The sequence below is a fragment of the Stegastes partitus genome, unplaced genomic scaffold, assembly GCF_000690725.1.
Source record: "Stegastes partitus isolate 25-593 unplaced genomic scaffold, Stegastes_partitus-1.0.2 Scaffold1282, whole genome shotgun sequence".
Classification (NCBI taxonomy): Eukaryota; Metazoa; Chordata; class Actinopteri; family Pomacentridae; genus Stegastes; species Stegastes partitus.
The window spans coordinates 36,408-60,709 of record NW_007579013.1 but is presented as its reverse complement, the minus strand read 5'-3'; the positions used below and the strand labels follow the sequence as shown (position 1 = coordinate 60,709).

Genomic DNA, 24,302 nt, shown 5'->3' with positions numbered 1-24,302 from the left:
AATGCATTTAAACAGCTCTAGTGTCCTTTGAAATTGAATTAATTGATTGCAGTTTAGATTTTTTGTTAGTTTAATAAAAAAATGGTATACAACATCTTTTTTTAAAAATGCTGCTTTTATACATTTACTGTAAGCTTTTTCCACTTTAAAATTCTTTGAATGAGCTGTGCAGATGCCCTGAAAATAACATTTTTTAATGCTTTATTTTAGTTTAAAATTCACATATGAAGCTGTATTTAGGTTCGATTCTTTTAAATTCTAGATTAAATTTCAGGAGTTCCTCAGTGATTAAAACCTTCAACGCAGGAGTCTTGTAGTTTAAAATACATTTAACCAGTATTTTCCGAGCTCTGTTTGATTCATTATTTATCATTTTAAGAAGTGCATTTATTCTGAAATAAGTTTCAGCACCTTAGTTCTACACTAAAAGTGTTTACTAAGCAATTATGAACATATAATCCAATTAACTTTAATAATTATGAGTCTATAATGATGAATTGTTGTCTGTCTGCAGAATATTGTGGCTACAGGCTCCGTAGACTGCACTGTGTGTGTGTGGGACCTGAGGAACGTCCGGCAGCCCGTCAATCAGATGTCGGGACACACCTACGCCATCCGCAGAGTCAAGGTACGTAAGGACCCTCAGTGACATAACACCTTGCTTTGCTTCTCAACCAAACATAAACCTGAACCCTGGAGCCAAGTCTTAACCTTCAAACAGCCGTTTGTACGTCTGACCCTAGTGAGGACTGGAGAGAAGGGTCCAAAAATGTCCCCAGAAAGATAGGCAAACAAGTACACCCAGCTTGGTTTGTGGTGCACCCTGCCACAGGCTCCGTCAAATGTCTTAAAAACACTGTGTTCTCAGCACTGAGCACAAATGTGTGTGTGTGTGTGTGTGTGTGTGTGTGTGTGTTCTTATTAGCTCCATTTAAGTGGGTGTTTTGATGCTGTCAGACCTCACACTGCATCTCTGCCAACACACACACACACACACACACACACACGTTGTGAACAGACAGCTGCAGAGGAGTCCCCAAACACAACCCTGTTACTCAGATTAGTCACCGCACACGTCATTTCACACACACACATAAACACACACACACACACACACACACAGAGACATCATGAATACACACAGATCCACACACACAAACACATCCACAGGACATTACATTTCCTGGAGACTAAACATAACCATAACTACTATTTGCCTAGTCTCACCCTCAACCTGTTTAATGGGTTACATTATGGACACTTGTCCCCAGAAACGAGGTGTTCCCCAAATAATTTGAGTCATGTACCCACAACAAGCACAACACACACACACACTCACGCTGTTCAACCACAAACAGAAACTAAACTATCCGGCAGCTCAGACGGCTTTTCAGGACAGGTGTCACCAATCGATCCAGAGTACTCACTCCAGAAGTGTTTGTCAGCGTTTGCAAATCTGTCGGCTCGTATTGATTGACTGGAAGGAGCAGAAATGAGGTGATCAGCAGCCTGAGAAAAAAGAGATAAAAATAAACTGATAAGCAGTGACGGCCTGAGACCCTCTGTCCAGCCGTCAGGTGAATTTGAAAAGGCACAGCTCGACTGAGTGAAAGTGTTGGTGGATACTTTAAATCTTGAATTATCGGTGTTATATATGATAGCGATATAGAAAACAAACTATACCAAGTTATATACCACTCAGGAACGTGGTTGTCTGAAGCTACGAGCTGCAGCGATCAAGTAAAGCTGATGCTTATCTTTATCTGCATCTCTGTTTTTCTTTAACCTTTATTGTATACTATTTCCTTCATCGTTCCTAAACCCACATGGCTGCTTATTTTGGCTCTCACAGTAAAAGTTCTAAAACTGTAATCCAAACTACTTTGACCTGCTTTATGTACTGTAGTTATGCAGTTCTCCTGTCCAGTGAATGATTGCTATGAACACTTTTAATTAGAACATTAGCACCAATGTGGTTTAGATAATTTGGATAAAGTGGATTTATACATTATTAGACTGACAATGAGCACTGATGAAGGTTTTAGTGTTGGTGAGGAAAATGTTGTTTGAGCCAAGAGGAATGATGAACAAAAACAAGTGATCAGGCTTTAAAAGAAAAGGGAAACATGAGTTGAATAGATGCGAAGGTTTTTGTATATTCTTGTACTTTAATTGTAGCAATTGGACTTGCTTGAGTTCCTTATAGACATTTCACCTCTCATCCAAGAGGCTTCATCAGCTCTGACTGACTAGTGGGGAGTTTCAGATACTTATATCCTTAAGGAGCCATTAACACTTGAGTTTCAGTTTTAACTGGGGGTTTGTTGCTCCTCCCCCTCGTTATGTGGGTCGTTAGTGCTCCTCCTGCCACAATGGGGTTCGTTAGGGTCTTTGTTAGGTGTGAATGCAGATGAAGCCTCTTGGATGAGAGGTAAAACATCTTCAAGGAGCTCAAGCAAGTCCAGTTGCTACGATTACTCTACGAGAACAACCATGAGCTGGATGACTGAGAATCTTCACAGACACTGGTTTTGTATACTTTCATACTCCCTAGCTTCTCTGACGGGGTCTGAGGAGAACCTGATAATGTCGTACTGGTGTCACCCAGGTTGTCCCTGATTTAGCTGGTAGACTTTAAATTTACTACAGCGATACAAACTAGATGTGTGATGTGTGAAAGACTTTTAGGAGAACAAGCAACATTGTGGAGTTACATTATAGGAAATGTGGGTCTAATGTCTTGACCATGTGTCTCCTGTGAGTCCCTAACTGCAGTTCTTTATTTAAATGACATAAACAAACAAGTTTCAGTGAGATGCCTTTATTGATCGTAGTGTTCTGTAGTTTGTGATTCAGCAGGTAAAGTCAAATTATTCTGAAAAAACTGTGTGAAACTGATGACAGAGAAATGATGAGTTATAACAACTCACTGAGCTCTTTTTAGGAGAACCTGTCTACCTGCTCTTTCATGCAGTTGTCAGTGAGTCAGTCATGTGAAAAAAGTGCAGCAGAAACACCTTCATATTCACGTCTGAAGACCTTGTTTAGTCTCTTTTAGTGTGGTAGGATTGTTTCTGAAGCTGCTAATTTGGATTTTCACCACAAAACTCTGTAAAGTTACTCAGAAGGATGAAAAGCTAAAACAGTCCAGTGAGGAAACTCCTTGTTCATCACTCTACAACTGTGCTGAGCAGAAATCAGCTCAGACTCTAACCTTGAGGTAAACGAGCAGCAGCAGACGACATCAGGTCCCACTCCTGTCAGCCAGGGACAGAAATGTGAGGCTGCAGTGAACACCGATTCACCAACACTGGACAGCTGAAGATGGAAAAACGTAGCCTGGTCTGATGAATCTTCATTTCTGCTGAGGCTGCAGAGGGTTTGATCAGCAGCATGAATCCATAGAGACAGCCTGCCTGGTGTCAGCAGTCCCGGGTTGTACTGGTGCTGCTGGTGTAATGGTTGTGGGAATGTTTTCTTGGATAGTTTGGGCTCCGTCATACCAGCTATCATGGTCTGAATGTTACAGAGTGTTGTTGCTGACCATGTGCCTCCCTTCATGACCACAGTTCACCATCTTCTAACGTAGGATGAAGCACCATGGTGCAAAGCTAAAGTCATCTCAAACCTTCGTGTTGAAAAAGCCCATATTATGCCAATTTACAGGTTTATAATTTCACTGTTGGAGTCTACAACAATGTGTTTGCATGCCTTCATGGTAACAAACATAATTTTTGTGGGTACTATACATTGTTGAAAAGCCAGATCTTCTCTGATTGATCATCTGGTCCGATGGTGATGCAGATAAGTAAAGCCTGGACTTCAAAGTCAGTTTCAGGCAGGTAAGGAGCAGTGCTTTGTGTGGGAGGAAAAGACTCCATTTGGGGAGGACTTTGGGCTTTCTAACTTTGCAGACCATTTACATGCACAAAAAAGCTGCAATATAGCACAAGCAGACCAGACCAAAAATCACTATTAGCCTCAAAAATCCAGTCCAGGTCAGGCAAAAGATCAATGCTAAAAATCATTCTGCAGAGAAACTAACTAACTTTTTCTGTATCGTTTTTCCATGTTTATATAATCAAAATACACATTTAAAGGTTTTAAGGCCTGAGACAGATCCAGAATAAGACAGGCTTCACAAATTAGAGGACAAGCACAGAAAACCAGATCTGTGTTGTAGCTGCTGTCCCAGTGTTTATCTGACAATGCAGCTGATAAGTTTGTGCTGCGTATTCACATCTGCTGAGTTGTTATATTTGTTGTTTTTGCTTGGGCAACAAATGACTTTGCCAATAAAGCAGCTATGAATTGAAATGAGGGACAGAAAAAAAACGCAGCAGTGGAGAGAAAGGTGCTAAACGAGGAAGAGACTCCTGATAAGAAAGGTGAAACTGTCAGAGGCAGAGAGGGGGAACAAATGAGCGAATAAATTAATTTAAGAGTGCTTAGCCGACAGTCGGTGAAATGACTCTCTGTGGACTCTTTTCAGGCTCTCCGTCTCCTCACAGTTGTGTAACTGCTGAGCAGAAAAAAGCTGGAATCTCTGCTCAACCTGCCTGAAGCCATTTTTTACTTTGATGGGGAAAAGTCACGTTTTTTTTTTTAAGCATTCACGCCTTTTTTTTAGAAGATGAGGGACAAGCTGCAGCTTAACTGGGGACTTTAGTACAACATCAAAAAAGCTCAGACAGATGAAAATGTATTATTCAGCAGGTCCCTGAGGATCTAAAAAGAAATGTAGTTTTTCTGTTCAACAGAACAAACTGTAAACAGCGCTGCAGGTCGTCTGCTTTATGATGGACGACTTCTGACTCAGCGCTGCAACTGTCGTCTCAGTGCATATTTCCTCTCTACTGTTTACTTCACTTCTGTGTAATTAATCCACACATGGTGAGTTAGACAACAGACACAGACATTTAATTTTCTTTTATCATTATAAAATATAATTTTAACATATTTAACTGATAACATGTTAACGCCATTAAAGTCAAATGAGATCTGTTGTTGCTGAAGCAAAAGGAAGCAAACAAATGCTGACGGATTCATAGCTTTCCCCTGATCCTCGGTATTAAATTGATATTATTATTATTATTTATAATGAAATATTTCGTGTTCAACAAATACAAAAAAAGTGTCTTTACTTGTTGTCTCAAACTTTTGGACCTCAGTATGTATGTATGGTTTCCGTTTTTAAATCAGATAATCAATACATGTGTTGAACTGTCTGTTTCTGGTGATTTACAGGCTTAGAATAACACTGATGTTTGTCAAATAAAAAAGCTCTGTTCCTCTTTGATACTAATTGTGCCGCACCAATAAATTGATGGCAAATTTGGAAACATTCAACAAGATATCAGTTAATCATTGTCCTGATTTTAATTGATTTTATTCCTCTTCCTGCAGTTCTCTCCGTTCAGTAAGACGGTGTTGGCGTCCTGCTCGTACGACTTCACTGTCAGGTAAGATCAGCTCTGCCTTTCTTCATCTATCCTTTATATCTTTTATGAATCAGTGTGTGAACTTTGTTGAATTTAAGCTTTTTAAATGAACTTGTTTTTGGCTTGTCGGGTGATGTTGCAGCAAAACACCAGGAGCCGAAATGTGAATGTGTGTCGCTCATTTTGCGTTAATGATCCATAGAAATGAAGGAGGCCGTACAAGTTAAAATTTAATGTGTTTGCACAAAGAAATGTAGAGTAAACATCAGAGAGGAAACACAGACTGGGACTGAGGCAGAAACCCTGTGGAGCTGATTCAAACATTCGTCATTTGTACCCACATCAAACTCAAACCTACTGATTGGTGAAACCTTACGGCTTTAACGGTGTTAAATTGAACTGCAGTGGTGCTGAAGGACACCCTGCTGGTGATACGTGGGCCTGTCACCTTTCAAACATTCAGTCTGGTATTCCACCCAGCACTAGCTGCTCCTCATTTATCCTTGAGGAAGTTACAGGAAATTGCAGACATGAACGAAAAGAGAAAGTCAAAAGCCTCCATAGGGGGCACCAGAGAGGAGGCAAAGATAGGATGTGAGGAGGTATCTCTGGGCTGGGGGTTTGAAAATTACCCACATTGGTGCTTCAGGTGGTTCTATAATAATGATAATACTGAAACCTTCCCACATCCTTCTGTTGAAATAAGTCCAGTCTGAATGTGGCTTCATACCTGTGAGGTTTCTGTGATGCCGTATTCCAGTTTGACTCTCTGAAAGAATACTTTTCCTGAGGTGAAAAGACCGATGCAGTGGCATTTCTGCTCCTTTTCTTTCAATTACCGACCAAAGTGGATGGATGGTGTCATCCTCCAAGAAGTAACGAGTAAGACCACTGAGTGATAATGTGTGATAAAGTTAACTGGTGTGTGAGATGGAGAGAAAAACAAGATGAAGACAAGATGAGCGGTTCCTTTATTGAGCTGCAGAGACCAAGTTAATAAAACCTGTAATTTCAAGGTCGACCGCCTCTGTGTTCCTTATGCTGCTTCTTAATGGTGTCACCTCTTTCTTTGCCTCCTTTCTCTCCGTCTACTTGGGGGGTAGTATTCATGAGTTTCTGCAGCCTAAGGTTTAACATAAAGTCTGATGAACTGCTGACGAATCGACTTTTCTGCCTGTCCGTCAGTCTCAGGGCTTCAAATGATGAATAAAGTGATTTAAAGATACAGTTAGGTGGAGGACGGGTGAGGCCGCCGGCCGGCCGGCCTTTAGCAACTGAATAATCAACTAATCAGTCATCAGAAGATTAATCAAGAGTTACTTTGACAGTCGATTAGTCATTTCAGTCGTGGAGCAGTTGGGGGGCAAAAAGGACATTATAACATTTTTAGACAGTTTTATACGAACTATAAATGTATGTTTTGTCAGTAAAACAATGTCATTAATTCAAACCATTCCACCTTGGAGGTCACTGTGCTGGGACCAGGATGTATCTCTAATTAAAATGCTGTCACTGAGTTAAAACCACTGAAAATGGATGAAACATTATTGTCCTTCATTTCTGTTGTATTAATATTTGTGGAGTTGTATTTGGGTAATTTTGAGAATAGGTTCAATGACGTCAGTGCCCCCAACTTATCGTAATACGATTTACTCAGCTGGCAGATCAGGGAAAATGTCATAATTCCCCCATGTGTCTTTGATCCACAGAACCCCAGGATGCCAATATTTATGACATTCAGGAAGTAAACTTAATCTAGTCAGAGTTAGATCAGGTTTCCAACTTTAGATTCATCTGTCAGAACCCTGGAGAGCTTTAGAAGAGCAGAGAGAGAAACTCTATTAAGCAATTACCACCTCAGTAGCCAAATAATACATGGAAAAATAATAAGCTCACCACTTAGTGAGAGATTGAGGCCTGTTCGTGACTTCATTATGTTGTTTTATAACTAATTTGTCATTGCGTGGGAATTCTATATCCAAATTATGTTTTTATGACCGACATAAAGAAGAAACCTGCATCGTGAAGCTGATCGACAGAGGGAGTATTTAGTGTTAATGTGCAACAGGAACAATAAGACAGTGAATGAAATGAATACGCTGGAATAAGGTGAAACCCGCAGACCTGATACCAGATCCACCAACAATAATCACTCACGTGCACAAAGCGCTGCATTCAGTAGTTATAAACACTCTGCACATCCTGATCGGCCCAATTCAGCCTCCCTGTAAATAAAACACCACCCAGAGATACTAAAAGAATGAATATCTTATGGTATAAACGACATTAAAAAAAATCCTCCATGATCTATGTTGCTTCATTCTGAAAAATCCATCATCAGCTCCAATCATTTTGCTTTGGTGAATTTCTCTAGATGAGTCATTTCAGCTCTTGCTGTGGATTAAGAGACACTAAACACAAAATGAAATAATGACCGGTGGCGAGCTGAAAGAGAGGTGATGCTGCAGTACAGGGCAGGCGTTAGAAATGTCAAATGATCAGAGAGAGATGAAATGCCGAAGGAAAAGCAGGAAGGCTGAAAGATAAATGGAGTAAGAGCTGGTTCTGTGTCAACGCCTGTGTTTTATTGTTTTATTGATCCAGGCTTTCATTGGCTCAAATACTCTATGCAGAGTGCTGATTACATTACAGGCTGCTTTGACACACACACACGTACGCATGCACGCATGCATGCACGGACACTATAAAAAAAAAAACGTCATTCGCAGTAACAATGCACAGAAAGGCAGCAGAAATGTACCAAACAACATTTATTTTTGTTTTTCATGAAGATGCCTGGAGGCTGCAAACAAAGTAAAAAGATTGCTGGCATAAAACTAAAGCATTGAAATAATTCATGCCTATAAATTCTTGAAATCTTTTATTGATGTGAGGGAGGTTTGCTGAATACTCTGTTTCTGCAACACCTGTTACCTGTTTATTTAAGAACAGTCTGAACTTAAGGTGATGGTCTGACCATCAAACCTCAAGACACAAGGTTGAGTCTTTAACCTCAAACCACAGATACCTCCATCAAGTCAACACTTCATCTGATCCATAATATAAGAATGTAGAAATGTCACAACATATAGTACTGTGCAAGAAATGGTGTTACGATCCATAGCTATCATAAAGGTGTATGTCCCAAATTCACCCTGCAGCTGGACAATCAGCCCAAACATTCAGCCACACTGATAAAGAGCTGCTTCATCCACCAGAACAACCAGTGTCCTGCAATAGATGGTCTGAGCCCCACATAGGCCTGATCTTAACATCATGCAGTGAGTCTGGAAAACACCGAGACATACTCACTACATTTAAGGACTGTGGCAAGATCGCCAACAGCCAGCTCAAAATGAAGACCAAAGTTAGTCCCCCATTGGTGTAAAGTCTATCCAAAATCAAGACTGAAACTGTTTTTTTGGTTTTTTTTTTAAAAAAAACACCCTAAAACAAGTCCAAAAACAGCCTAAAACCACCCCAAAATCAAGACAAAATCAGCTTACACCAGTAGAATATTCAAGACCAAAACCAGTCCAAAGATTTTCCGAAATCCAGAATGAAACCATTATGCAACCAGTCCAAAATCAGTCCAACATCAAGATCCTAACATCAAGAAACTAGTCTGTAACCAGTCCAAAATTAACATAAAACTAGTCTAAAACTATTCCAAAAATCAAGACAAAAAACAATCCAAAACAAGTGTAAAGCAATTCCAGAATGGATAGCAAAGCCAATCTAAAGCCATAGTAGCAGCAAGTCACAATCAGTCTAACACGAGTCTAAAAATGACCCCAAATTAAAACCAGTACCAGTCAAAAATGAAGACTACAACCAGACCAAAACCATTCCAAAATCAAGGCCAAACCCAATATGAAACCAGTCCAAAACCAGTCTAAAACCAGTCTAAACCTGGCTATAAGTCAAGACTAAAGCAAATCTGACACCGTTCCCAATCAAGACAGAAACAGGATTAAAACCAGCCTGAAACCGGAGCTAACATCCTGGAGTCAGTCTGGATTAAATGAGGTGGCCGAGGACACTGAGACAGACTGAATCCACAGAAGAAACTGTCAAATGCATTAAAAAGCAGTGTGCCGGAGGAGAACTACTGCTGTTTCAGAGTGTACCCACAGCAAATATTTATTCAGTTTGTTTTCTTTCTATTTTCTCTGCATTGCTCTTAAAGCATCCTCACGACATTCTAGTGCCTAAAACTTTTGCACATTACTGACCGGGAAAATCAGCGGGTTTGATCAGAAAGCCCTCTTCCTCTTGAGGTATTCCTCTAGACTGTACAGATGCTGTATCCTTAATTTAATCTATCTCTCGGTCTTCTCCTTTATTAACTCACTTACTGTCCATTCTTGGAACTAATCCTTAATCCGTTCATTACTGCTGTGATAACAGGCTTTCAGTGGGTTTACTTCATCTGATGTTATCTTATTAAAACAGCGTGGTTGTAGCCAGCACTGCAAATTACCAACTAGCTATGTGCTTGTGTGTGCGTGTGTGTGTGTGTGCGTGTGTGTGTAGGTGTGTGTGTGTGTGTGTGTGCGCTTTCTTCCGTGGCAACGTCAAGTGTGTTTGTTTTATGTTGAACAATACAAACACACAGCATATCGAGGTAATTATCACCTATTATAAGTTGCGTCCAGCCAGTGATATTGCGTGTGTGTGTGTGTGTGTGTGTGTGTGTGTGAACCCTCTAAGCATTGATTACGAGTGACAACAGGAGGCTCTAATCACCTCATTAACAGGAGATGCATTTCTTTACTTTGTAAGCCATTAGCTTCTTTCTCATCCATTTGTAGCCACTTTGCAGTTTGTAAGTTTTACTAAATATGTTTGTTAAAAAAATGTCCATCACCTGTCGTATGAGATAGAGGACGTAGTAATATTTGAGTTCCAATGTGAATGTTTTAATGCAGGATTATGCGATGTGGATGCACATTTATTGTTGATCATATGTTCAGTATAGAACCTCACCTGGTTAGGATTTTCTGAAGTGTTTCAATTTGCCAGCTCAAAGTCAAAACCAAAACCAGTTTGAAACAAGACCTAGTCTAACACTACTCCAAAACCATTTTAAAGCCAGTCTAAAATTAAGACCAAAACCACCTGTCTAAAGCCAGTCTAAGAAAAGTCCAAAACCAGTCTAAAACAAGTCCACAATTAAGATGAAAACCAATCAAAAATCTAAACTACAACCCATTTAAACCCAGTCCAAAACCAGTTTAAAAACAGTCAAAAATGAAGACAAATTAAGTCCAAACCCAAAACTAGTTTAAACCTGACAAAAGAAATCTGAAACCAGTTTAAAACTAGTCCAAAATCAAGACCAAAACCAGGCAAAAATGAAGACAAATAGTCCAAAAGTATTGTAAAACCAGACCAAACACCAGTCCAAAACCACCTAAAAGCAGTTTATTATCAAGACCAAAACCACTTTAAACTAGTCCACAACTAGTCCAAAATCAAGACCAAAACCTCTCTTAAAAAGACTGTCCATGCCAACTTTATTAAAACATCCCCATCTATGTTGATTTCTTGCTGAGACTACAGCATGCAGCTACTTAGCTTAGCACACAAACTGGAAACAGGGCAAACGGTAGCTTGGCTCCATCCAAAGCTTTTATTCAAAAGCACCTTTTAAAATTCAAGAAACAACACAATATATCTTCAAATGAAATCAGTGAATTTAGCACAAAAACCACAGTATACATTTTTCCCCAGTCTTGATGCTAAGCTAAGTTAGCCCGCTGCTGGCTGTAGCTCTATAAGAAATGTACATGGCATTCTTCTAAGGCTTTGAGTTTATTGAGTTTAATATGCGTGTGTGTCAAAATGTTTAACTACTTCTACCTTCAGCGGAAACACAGCAGCTATTTTATATCATGAATTAACAATATTGAGGCTAATAAATCTGTGTGTGACTTCTTACAATACATAACAAAGTCAACCTGAAGATACTACGACAAAAATCAGACACTAACTTTGTTTCTGTTTTAATCAGAGCTACTGGTTAAATTACTCCTGAGCATCACTAAACATGTAGAAATGCAGTTGTCAGTCATCCGGAGTGTTAAATGTTAAATCTGGGCGGTGTTGCTGTCTTCGGCTCGTTACACCTTCTGCTCGGTAAACACACCTGCCTCTATAGGCCTTCCTGTGTGCTCAGACGCTGGTAGAAACAAGTACAAACACTAATCTAATCCACCTGCACACACAAAGAACAACACATGAATGCACATGCGGTACACTCATATGTAAATACATCGGCGCACACACTCTTTTATTATATATATATTCACGTGTGCACACAAAGTTCTTTCAGTCCTTTTTCATTCTGTGTTTCCGCTCACCACCTCCATTCCTTTCACTCTCCGGCTGGTTTAGTCTCGGTGAGCTCAGGTCAGAGTGGAGCCTCAAGAAACTCCTGCAGGTTAAACTGGGATGAACAAACACTTGAAGAACTCTGGAAGATTCACGATAAACAGACTCCAAATGTCTTGGATCAGCTTTAGATATATGGTACAGTCGCACATGTACTCGATGAATAGACAGCCCATGTCAGCATTGTCTTACTCTTTAGATTAAGAAAACAGTGCGACTTTGCCTTTCTCTCAGGGCTTAACCTATAACAGAAGCTAATGACTTAAATCTGAAGATTAATGGACCACGCACTGAGCAGGCCTCAGAGGTAAAATATCTCACGCAGCATGTTAGCAAACTTACTGAGACTCATTAGACTCATTTTATGGAGCAAATACTTTTCTATGAGCTTTAAATGTTTAAGTTGTTGTTTAACCTGGTGGTCATGGGAAGCATCTACAGCTATGGAGCCTCTCATGGTGATTTATTTATTCAAGCAATCTGAATTTTGCCAGTACGATCAAACCACTGGTTCTGCTTCTTGTACTGATATTTAAAAGGCTAAATAATACGACTCCTGAGGTGCTCATGGAGCCGCTGGTTCCTCTCAGCGAGACTGTAAGAAGTCTGAACTGTAAGATGTGCTTTTGTAAATCCTCACTAGGACAAACAGCTCATTTTGTTCTGGCAAAGTCAAGTGAATCCTGACTGGGATTTAAGGAAGCATCAGTCATGTGCTCATGAGTGATCTGTGGCTTTATGTGTTATGGTGCTTTTATTGTTTCACTGTTTATGTGTGTGTACAATTTCTGGTTGTGTTTTTTGTTTTATGTCCATTTATGCTTTTCATTTTGTGCTCTGTACTGTCTCTTATGTATCTTTATTTGAGTTTTATGTATTTTTAATACGACTACAATGGATCACAAAACTCACAATTAATTGCTGCTGTTGACGCGCTTCATTCATGTAAACTCACAACTGCTTTGTATCACTGCAACTCTGTACTGACATTTAGAGACTTTTTCTAATTCATTCTGAAGTTGAGGTGTGTCTTCTGTCGGTTACTAACTGCTAGAAGTGGAGCCAAGTAGAGTTTGGTGCGAATCTAGATCACAAGAAGTGCCATTCTAGTTGTCAGATTCTCAGTCATCCAGCTCATGGTCATCTAAGGAGCTTCAGTAAAAAAAACCAACTAGACTTCTTTTTCAAGCTCTTGAGCCTCTCATCCAAGAGGCTTCTTCAGTCCAGAATTGAAGAAGACTTCTGGACGAGGTGCTACGTCTTTAAGAACCTAAAAGAGAAGTCGCTTGGAGTGCTCTTACTTTAACAACTGGCAGCAGGTGTGAACGCCCCATTTTTATAAAGGCCTAGCTTAAGATGGGTAATTGTTCAGTTCATGCTTCATGCTCGTCCTACTACAAATAAACACTTTAATAAAAATAGATAAACTAAATAAAAACTCATTACCATAGCAATAGTAAGGCTACAAACAACCCATAATACAACACACTCTGTAGAAGACTGTGTTACACTCTTTCTAATCAACAACAATATATGAACGTGTAATTATCTGCTCTTCAAATACAAGACTCCTGCCATTATTTAAAGCCTAATTGCTGGAAAACATAATCTTACATTCATGCCAATAAGGCACTTAAAAGTCTATAACAATTATTCTAAAGATTAATATGCTGATTTCTTTCTTTTTATTTAAAACTCTCTTTTATATATTATTATTATTATTTTCAAAGTATAAAATCTAAAAATGCAGCAGTCCGAACTAGAACACTTAATAAAGCATTCTTTGTAGGTCAGTTATTTACTGTGGAACAACCAGCGCTAGTATTTACTTGGAAATTGAGACTCAGATCATGTTTTCCTTTTTTTTTTTTTTTTTTTTTTTACATCTCATGTTTGTTTTAGATAACACGTTCTGTCGTGTGTGTGTTTTCTATGACTCTTAGCATTAATTTCCTGTTTAAATTAACGGCTCCGCTGACATCAGATCTTTCTCTTTCCATTTCTGTCTCCCTTTCTGTCGTCTCCTCTCACTTCATTCTCAAATCCTACTTTTTCTGCGTGCGCGCTGTCTTATTTTCTCAGGCTTTGGCTCGCATTTTTTGTCCTCGTAGCCTCTTTTTCCTCCTCTCTGCTGTGACTTAATGAGTTTCATAGTAATGCACAAAGCTGACAGGTGAATGGACGGTTCCACAGAATGAAATACAAAAGAAGCTAAATAATTACCTACCATGGAAACTGGGGACAAAAGACCTGTGCAAGCCTCATTTATACAAATAACATGGTGTGTTTGTCCAACTGGGACAGTCATCTGCTCCTACATGTACCCACACACATTCACGTCATCTAAACCTGAATCTGAATTACGCAGGACACTGAATCTGACACATGCTTTTGTAGAACATACAACGTAAGGCTTCCTTTTCGTCACGGTTGATTCTGTTCGTGAAGGAAAACTTTAGTTCCCTTCGATTTACACATGGTGCACTCTGGTGTAATTAAACCTGAGGGGAGTTTGAAAGACCACAGCAGCTCTTATAAACTTGTATTTTCACATATTTGTATCTTGTGAGTTACTAATAGTTTTGAAGCTAGCACAGTCGTGACTCGATAATCTGACCCTTATAAATCCAAAAACCTTGCTATCAGACAGGTTTTTAGGAAAAATGAATGGAACCCTGGAAGCTCTTTGCTGATGAAGAAAAAAATTCTACTGCACCGAAAAGGTTTTTCACATTTACACACTTTTGGACGTGCAGCGAAAGGCTCACATTGTCGGTTGTGGAGTAAAGAAGGGAACATATTTTGATGGGCTTAGTTTTACCCAGTATGCCTTGATTGGTGTATTTCTTTATTCATCTACTAATCAATTATTCAGCTACTGATTTCATCCTTACTTTCAAAAAAACCCAACTAAATTCTGCTATATCTTCTGCCATTTCTACTTGTGCAGCTGCATTTCTTACCCACTGCTGAAATCTAAAAAGCCTACAGTCATTACTGTCACCAGTAAATCACTGCTGTTGCTCATTTTATGAAGCTAATCAAGGCAACAGTGGCTCTTAGCTGCAGGATTATTACTCGTGCCTCTTAATGCACAGAGTGGAGCCTTCGTGACAGAAATGCATTCATATCAGCTCTGATTTTTTTATTGGCACTGCACTTAATTATGTTCCAGACGTATTGCACTTCACTATGGATGATAAATATGTTGGACTGTTTGAGTGAACACATACAGGGTACTCCCCTCACTGGGGTTATTCATACTTTACAAAATTACATATGGGTATTGGTAAATGTATGTTTTCTTGAGTTTGTTTTATATTCTAAGTTTTCACTTCTATCAGCCACTAATTCCCACTTCTACTGGGTGCTATGTATCCCAACAAAAACTGAAAATATGGTCAGCGCTAGCATACTAAGCATTAATTCTCATCACATTGGAAAGATACGATGTGAATAGCTTAAAAATGAAGACACAACTTTTTGTTGTCAAATCTGAACCAGTAATGTAAAAAAAGAACTACGTTAGTCCTGACGACACCAGAAGAAGTTTATGAGGACTGTCAGTCAAGTTGTTATATATAGTGTTTTGTGCAGGTGAAAGAAGAACATATTGTAGACTTATTTTATGTGTTAAAGGACATAACCCGTTAAAAAACAACCTTATGGTTCCTCACAGAGGTGCTGGAGGCTGAAGTAATGCTGTAAAGAGCAACTATCTGGTTAAATGGTGTGTTATTAATGTGTTTAGAGCCCAAAACCTCAGTTTTATCTGTATTTCAAAGACAATTCAATCGTCCAAGCCTTGACATGCTTAGAGTTTCATTAACTGATGTTTATCCCCCAGTCTCATAGATAAATATAGCAGGGTGTCATCTGCATAGCAGTGAAAGTTTAAGAAGTATTTCCTCATAATATCGCCCAATGGAAACATGTAAACATGAAGGCGATGTACCCTAACACAGAACCCTGTGGAACTCCACAACTAATTCTTGTAAGTAGAAGAATCATGGTTTCCATGAACAAACTGTATTTTATCTGATAAATGTGCTTTAAAGCAGCCGAGTGCAGCTCCTTTGATCCCAACGACACGTTCCAGCCTCTGAGAGAAAATCTTGTTATCAATTGTATCAAATGCATCACTGAGATTCAGCAAGACGAGCATAGAGACGAGTCTTTTGTCTGCGGCTGTGAGAAGAATCAGCATGATTCATTCTGTGGAGACAACAAAGACACACACATAATGGCTCTGCTGTAAGAATCATTTTGTAAGAGTGTGTTACAGAAAGCTTTGCTCACTAAAGCCCTGCAAAGACCTAAAACCTACATCAGAAGAATCAAGTCTGAAAAAAAAACAGCCACAGAGAATTGGTTCATATTAACAAATCAAGTGAGCAGTTAGATGAGGACGCCCGAACTGTACTAAAAAACGGTAGTGTGAAATAAATAAAGCTCCACTCACCAGCTTTCAACTAGTATTTCACTGTATCTCACAGTTTTTCTCAAGACCCATTACTGGTTAGCGATATGAAAGCTGAGGAAACTTAGTTCTTCCTTATCAGGAGTCCTGATGTTCTTCTTTACTTTCATCTACCTGTAATGTCTGATTTTGTGTGAGGGTCACTGTAAAAAAAACAAAACAATGGAATTCCCAAGGTTTAAATGATAAATTTACAATACAAATGTATATTAGTCTCAAATTTGGACCCGTGAGCAGCTTATCAATAAATGAATCAACCTACCAACTTTAATCATTTCACTTGTGGTCAGCTAACTTGATGTAGCCATGTTCCATACTTTTGCATCTCCTCACTAATGTGGCGTTCTCTGTTTACTGATGACGTCTGTGGTGTGATGATCTAACCTTGCAATGTGAAGCAATGTCGTTCCTCGACAAAAAAAAAAAAAACTAAACTAAAAGCTATTTTCCCAGGTTTTCGCTCTTAATTTTCTCACTCTAAACTCAAAGTCGTTTTTCTGCATCTTACCTACAATGACCTCTATATGCTCTTGTTGTAACATTCACAATGCAAAATTGTACTTCATGGAAAATTACAACCACTTATTGTAATAAGTATCAAATGAAGCAGAATTCAACAGTTAATTTTGTTAGATAGTTTAGACTGATTTGACATAATTTTTATAACAAATTGATTGCAAGAAAGACTAAAAAGCAAAAGCAGAAACTGGCAACTGCTGTGTTTGAGCAGTCAGGTGTAGAGAAACCACACCGCTGCTCTAAAACAGCGTGAGAAAACCCAACTCTCATGCAGAGATAAAGTTTTATTATTTCAATATACTGCTGCGGTTTGCCTCACCGAAGCTCATCTTCCCATTTTTATACCGATTGACCATCATTTGTTAAACATTTTGAGAGAAAGTTCGTTTTCTTTATGCGCTCTGAGTCGTCAATCAGTCCAGAAACAAACAGCTCATTAGGAATGAACCGGTCAGCACTGCAGCATTGTTAAGAACACACACACACACACACAAACAGATGTACATGGACACACAGGACACTGAGCGCGAGCAGTGATTTACACTAACAACTCACTCACTCAATATATAATATCTCTCAATGCCCAACTCTCCCCAGACACCCATCGCTCATTGTGTGAGTGTGTGTGAGTGTGTGTGTGTGTGTGTGTGTGTGTGCGTTGCAGTCAGTTGCAGTATTAATACAGGCCTAATGGAGCACAATGGGAGCTGCAGTGTTCCCTCTGAAAATGATTTAATTACATTTGCAAAGTGGATGAGTCTGGAGGGAGTGTTTGCTGCGTCAGGGCTTTCACACACACACACACACACACACACACACACAGAAACGCACCACTCCGTCAAGACCAGGAAGAGAAACAGTCTTTCAATTAGTCTGATTGGCCGCTGCTGCCCGAGGTCTGGAGGCAGTGTTTTATTGGCCTTCTCTCGCTCTCTTTTACTTCTTTATTTTTCATAACCTCATTTTCTAGATTGCCGTCTCCCTCGCATCCCTTCCTCTTTATGTCTTTAAAGCAACGTCTCCCCATTCCCTTTCTCTTACTCATCGTCCTCCCCGTGTAATCGGATTTTGAATTGTGGACTGTAATGATGACGTGAACATTTTGTTGGTTTTTCTGAGCAGGTGCGTGCCTCCTCTCTTTGCACCACATGCAGTCAGGCAGCTATTACACATAAGACGATGTATTTAACGTCTTGTGTCGAGGTTTTTTTGCATTTTTGTCCCCATTTTCTTTAAAAACACTGTTACAACTACAATCCTACAGAAAGGGCATCACTAAAAATCAGAACATTTATTCCTCTTCGTAGCGAGAACGTGCTCTGCAAACACACCCAACTGTTGTTTTGTATATTCCTGCAGCCATTTTGCATCTCTTTGTGGTTAATGTGCACTTGCTTGGTCGTTTTTGTTGTGCTGCCACCTGAGTCGAAGGTGGAAGAGTGAACCATCAGTGGGAAGAACTCCGATTGACCTAAAACATCCAAAATTTGAACGAGCTTGTATTATTTTCCCACAACATGAAAAGACTAATCAAGTAGATATATCTCAGCGACGAAGCGAAGAACTCATTTATGTCTTGCTGTGTTTGAAGTCAGTTGTCATTTGATTTCAGATAATTAAATGTCTTTGTTATTTTCTATTCATTTCAGTATGCTGTGCACTGTCTATATTAGTTTACGATGAGACATATCGACTCTTATTGTTAAAGAAGAAGATGTTTCATTAACATGTTTATTGCCTATAAGGAAAATTAAAAGCCTGTTTGAATGGAAAGACAAACAGCTGGCTAACAGACACATTGCATGTTATGTTCAAATCAATCTGAATCTTTTTAGCTTAACTCTTAGACATTTAATTAAAAGCCTTGTTTGTAATATTTAGGGGCAGTTCAGTGATCACTGTGCCTGGCTGCAGCACTAATGGACATAGGGTTGCACGATGCATGAGCTTCCAGCATGTAAAGCACATTTTGTTGCCACAGAGTCAACGATTTTAGTCTGAGGCTGCTTTTTTTTTCCCCCAGCAGTTTTAAGTTGCTGTTTGTTTAATCCTTTGGAAACAACAGTAAGTCAAACATCTGTGTTTTTATGTTTAGATTCTGGGATTACAGCCGAAACCAGCCTCTCCTGGACACTGTTGAACATCATTCAGAGTTCGTGTGTGGATTAGACTTCAACCTGCATATCCCCAACCAGGTAACACACAAACACACTTGTCCTGGTGATACTGTTTGTATTGCGTTTCATGCAGCCACTCATTTCATCCGTAACATTTTGTTGACGTAGCTCTGAGGGTTAGCGCCTCGTTAAAACAACGTGACCCTGCTTTATTTACTGGAGCTGCTCTTACACTGCAGGAGTTTTAACAGATTTGAAGATTGAATTGCGTCGCACTCATGAGGACTGACTTCCCAGATGTTCTTCTCGCTGATCCCAGATGTGCACATTTCAAGATTTGACAATAGTGGCGCATCCCACTCTACAGGGTTCTGTTTATCATGCAAGAGCCAGCAATCAGGGAGCAGAGCACCATGTCATGTGATCTCAAGAGAAAGCAGATGTAAGAAAAGAAGACTTTGGTGCGACAACTTTCTGTAACATAAATGATACTATTCAGCAAGAAGAAACAAGCAAAAGGCTAAATGAATCTGGATGAAGCAACAGCTGAGAAGAATGTTGGCCTCAAGGGCTGTTTAGCATTGATTTGCAACGGTGTCCACTGTTCTGGGTGTTCGGTGATCGTAACCTTCCACATTTTTACTCATAAATATCAAAAATGTTTGCTACTATCTGTACTGTATCTGTTCTGTATCTGTATTGAACCTTCAGGTCAAGATTCCCAGACCAATGAATCTTTTTTTTCTCCTTTTGTTTCTGAAGCGTTTTGGTGACGAGGCAACTTAATTAGCGTTAGTTAGCTAGCTTAGTTAGCATTAAATAGAAATTAGTCAAGTTGTTGGTTGTGTTTGATTCAGGAAGTCTGTCATCCATCACTATAACAGATAAATCAGACGATGTACATGCAGTTTAGTGGTAACCCTGCAGTCGACTGGTGTAAAATTAAAATCCAGAATCCTCTTTGTCTGAGACCAAGACAACACCAGGAAAAATACGGTTAATTCTGAGACCAAGACATTTAAGTGGGCCGTCTGAAACACAAGGACATACTTAAAAGCAAGTCAGAACCATCTGTAAAGCCAAAAAGCTGCTTTTAATGTAACTGACATCTTCTCGATGTAAACTTTGTGAAACGCGCGTGTAGAAAATGCTGCAAAATTAACTGACAAAGTCTTCTTTTAGCCCCAGAAACTGTCTGCAGATTGAGTCATTTCCAAAAATCCACTCGAGGCACCGTAGGAACAGATCGACTTTGGTCTGTACGTGAAACCTGAAGGCTCACTGTGAAGCTGGGGACCTTGATCCATCATTGTAGGCATAGTTAATAAGTTCACCAGATGTAAACAGCAGGAGACCTTCAGCCTGTGGAGATCACGCTTCACTAAGTACATCAGAGAAAAAAAAAATGAGATGCATGGACTGCTGCACACTGCGACCCAAACCTGGAGGCAGCAAACCGCAGATGGAGGTTGATGGTTTAGAAAAATGTACATTAGCTGCACTGAGGTGAAGCTATTACAGAAAATAATGAAATAGCCTCTTTGTATTGTACTCATTGATATTTTATTTCCTCTACACTCACCAAAAGCATGTATTTGGTTCACTGGACGTTTACAATGTGTTTATCAGATTTAGGAAACATCCCCTTTTCCCTGTTCTTGCCTCACTGTGTCCATGTCCGGTTTCTATCTGTGTGCTGTTGAAATGGCGCCATCCATCAACCTGTCTGCACGTGAGCAGCCTGAAGTTAACGAACACACAGTAAGACGCACCAACACTGGGCTGTCAGCGGGCCGTGTGCTCAGATGTGTCGGGGGGTAAAGAGGCAGTGAATCGAAAAGGCCACCGGTGTCAAATTCAGTTTTCCAGCTAATTTAGACAGGCGCTGTCTCTGTTGCAAGTAAAGTCGAGGGATAAAAATGACATCCAGCCGAGTTCAGCTGGAAGCCGCTGGATGCATGCGTGGGAAATCCTGACAAGAACTGTACTGGGATCTGTGTTGATGGTGAAATTAGTTTTGAAGTCAGCTGCAAACAGAAGCAGAGCGAGTTTGTTTCTCCTGCAGCATCATGTAAGTCTTCAAGCGTTCTTTGTTGCTGTTTTATATTTTAATCTGATTATCTACCTTAAAAGAACAAGCATGTCTTTGCCCATTAACTACAAGTGGCGCGGACATCACTGCTGACCAGTTCCTAAACCACATCATTAGTTTTGAGACTGATTCCCTACCTTGAGGGAGGCCGGCTGGATTTGGTTCATTTCCGTTAAGCTTTGAGAATCAGCCCACAGAGGCGGAATCCAACATCGAGGACATGAGGCAAAACAAATCTTTTTTAAATGGAAGCGGTATTATTCACATGATCCTTTTGACATCGTCTCTAAGTTGTCGTCTTTGTCTCATTTATGCCTGCAGCAAAATATTTATTGGAAATACAGCCATTTGAGATACTTCTTCTCAAACAAAGGCGATTGTAACAGAGACATGATGGTGGTGCCAAAGAACAGGCCTCTGGTCACGGAAATATTGAGGAATCAGTCTTTGGGAAGTCTTCACTGCAAATGTAATAGCATCTAGCTGAAATGACCATCTTTTGGCTCTGGCTGATTAGGCAGCTCCAAAAGGCTTCTGCAGATTGATTTTCTTGGTATTCTAACAGCTACTGAAACCAGCAGCTGACTGGATGATAGGACATTAAAATAGACTTTATTGTTTATAAACTGGACACGAAGCTGCAAGTTAACCTAAAAGATCTGTGAGTTGGTTAATGTGATAATATGCTCCCCACATTGTAGCCACTCTGAGGAGGAAGGATCAATATCTGATTGAACAGCTCACAGCTATGAAGAATCTGTGGAGAACAAGGCAAACACATTGGGAATCACTGTTACAGCTGATGAGCTAAAGCTTCCTAAATTGCTGGTATAATCTTTAAATAATAGTCCAGAGTCCACAGTCTTGAATGATCCTTACCTCGGAACAAAGATTGCTTTAGAAATTGCAGTTCAAATTGCTGCAATTTGTGCTTTAGAAAAGTACAAGCCAAGAACTGATAGCGGTTGTCGAGCAGCGAATGTGTCACATTTCCAATTTCTATTATTGTCAGCTTATCCCATAAAAAAACCAAAATGGACTATTTGATCCCACTACCAAGGCCTGTGTGTGTATCGCCACCTGGTATGTTTTATTCCTCATACATGGTATATACACAGCTCTGTTATTGTTTAAAAATGACAAAAACACATCGATGAGCCACTCTGCTGTACTGACTGGTTGTTCCTTTATTGCTATGAGGATAAACGCTGTAGTTTATTTTGATTCTACTCTCCACATACACCTCCTGCTGCCACAAATACTCACTGAAAGTAGTTCACACAATCACCATTTGCTTTAGGAAATCACTCAGACTTATTTTTTACTAGATTTGAAAAGGTCTGAATCATCCTGTACCTGCGGACTAGACGACTGCATGTTTACAACAGCACACCAGTCGAACACGGTCTTCTACAGAGACAGCTGGATTATAGGCTGTTTGTAGCTACCGAATGTTTTTATTCAGGAGACAGTCTGTCAAACAGCCAAGAATTACAGCTGTCCCAGATGAGGAGCTCAAAAAGACGAATGCTGACAGGAGAGAGTGAGTCTGACTGACAGAAAAGATACCCTAATGCAAGCTTAATGTATTACTGTATGTCATGTTTCATTTCTACAAAAGAAGCCTTCAGTGATGAGGACGTTCTTCTCTCTGGAAAAGTGGTATTTCAGGGAAACTTTAGAAGAAAAATGAGGACGCACATCCAACAAAAAAATAAAAAATGTTCAGGTCCTGGACCAAAAGAGAAACATCTTCATAGAAAAGAAGTCCTCACATTGCTATGCTCCCCCCCTTAGGACTTTATTATTAATCACTGTGCAACATTTGGATCAATACCAGCTGCTTCAGACACTTGGCCACAAATGGTATTTTCAGATCTCACAGTGTGTACATGCATAGAGAGAACCCTGACACAGGTATTGATGTCAGAGGGCAGCTAATTCCAAGGCTACATTCAGACTGTGTGCATAAGTGCCACAAATTAGCTTTTATGTGGCTCAGTTTTTTTCCCACAATGTCAGCAGCACAAACACATGGGTTCTGATGTTTACAATTCTGATTTAGCCACTTCCATATGTTTCATGCAAGTTTTAAGTCGCTCCAGATAGACATTTGTCACAGTTCAGTGGTGACTGGAAGCATCTAAGACAGTCGTGATTGAGGTAGTCAATGGAGGGACAGGGAGGTGTTGGACCTCGTATGTGTTTGGGGTCCCACTGCTCACAGATTTGCTAATAAATGAAATTGTCAGTGCAGACTTCAGTGGCCTTCATGATTATTTTTTTTTTTTTTTTTCTTTTGTGCATTTGGGTCAGTTCAGGACCAGTTCACACTGAAATCTAAAATTGGCCACATTTAGAAATTGAAGACATCAACCACACCCCAAAAAACAACCCCATCCCCCCCAGCTGTCTTATCATGGAGCCCAACATAGCGTGTTAGTTTCTCTGAATACCACTTTTGCGGCGGGTTGTCCCTCTCAAACCAGAGAAATCACAGGTGAGAGACTCGACACTTAAAGAATCCTGTGGGAGAATTCTGTCATGATAAAAACGATGGCTTGTTATAAATCCTTAGTAGTTCCTTTGCGTTCCCATTATTTAGACTGTGGGAATTCTGACCTCCAGGGATACAGTCATTTAACAGACCCAAGTCTGCAGAGTGTCCTCCAGGGTGCTGCAACCCGTTTAGTGACTTGATATAACCTTAAGTCAATTACTGCTCCTCCCTGGTGACGATGTCTCCTTCAGATGTGTGTAGGGTCACTTTTCATGTGCCTGCCACGGTGACCCGGGGTAACTGGGAATTGGGGTTGATTCAGCTCCATCTCGGTGTGGTCATCGGTGCTCATCAACGCCCTCCGTCAGCTCCTCCTCATGGATCTCTTCCTTCCTGGAACCGTGGCCTGCCTGCTTCAGGACCTTCAGGTGGTGTGTTGGGATGGCTGAGATCAGCTGTCCCCACAGCAGCTCCCCCACACCGATGAACACACACCACAGCCACTGCTCGATGGTCGGAGCTGTGCAGGAGAACGGCTTCCCTCCGAACTGAATGATGATGATCTGCAGGATGAAGGTTCCCAATACGACGCTGCAGAAGATGGGGTTCTTGTAGATGCCCTCGAACATGCTTCTCTCTCCGTGGATCTTCCTTCCTGGTGTTGATTTCGTTGAAAAGCTGCATCATGACGAACACGTTGAAAACAACGGTGTAGTGCTCTGATGGAGGGGGGTGCAGGGGGGCATTACGGCCGCTG

General features: G+C 40.2%; 1 protein-coding gene across 1 annotated transcript in view; it reads left to right on the top strand.

Annotated features, from left to right (window-relative positions):
- pex7 (peroxisomal biogenesis factor 7) overlaps positions 1 to 24,302 on the top strand; it is a 75,098-nt gene that overhangs the window by 34,997 nt on the left and 15,799 nt on the right. Inside the window, exons 8-10 of the mRNA XM_008298102.1 lie at positions 515 to 628; positions 5,407 to 5,462; positions 18,932 to 19,031. Coding sequence (XP_008296324.1) covers positions 515 to 628; positions 5,407 to 5,462; positions 18,932 to 19,031 — 270 coding nt within the window. The remainder of the gene's footprint in view (positions 1 to 514; positions 629 to 5,406; positions 5,463 to 18,931; positions 19,032 to 24,302) is intronic.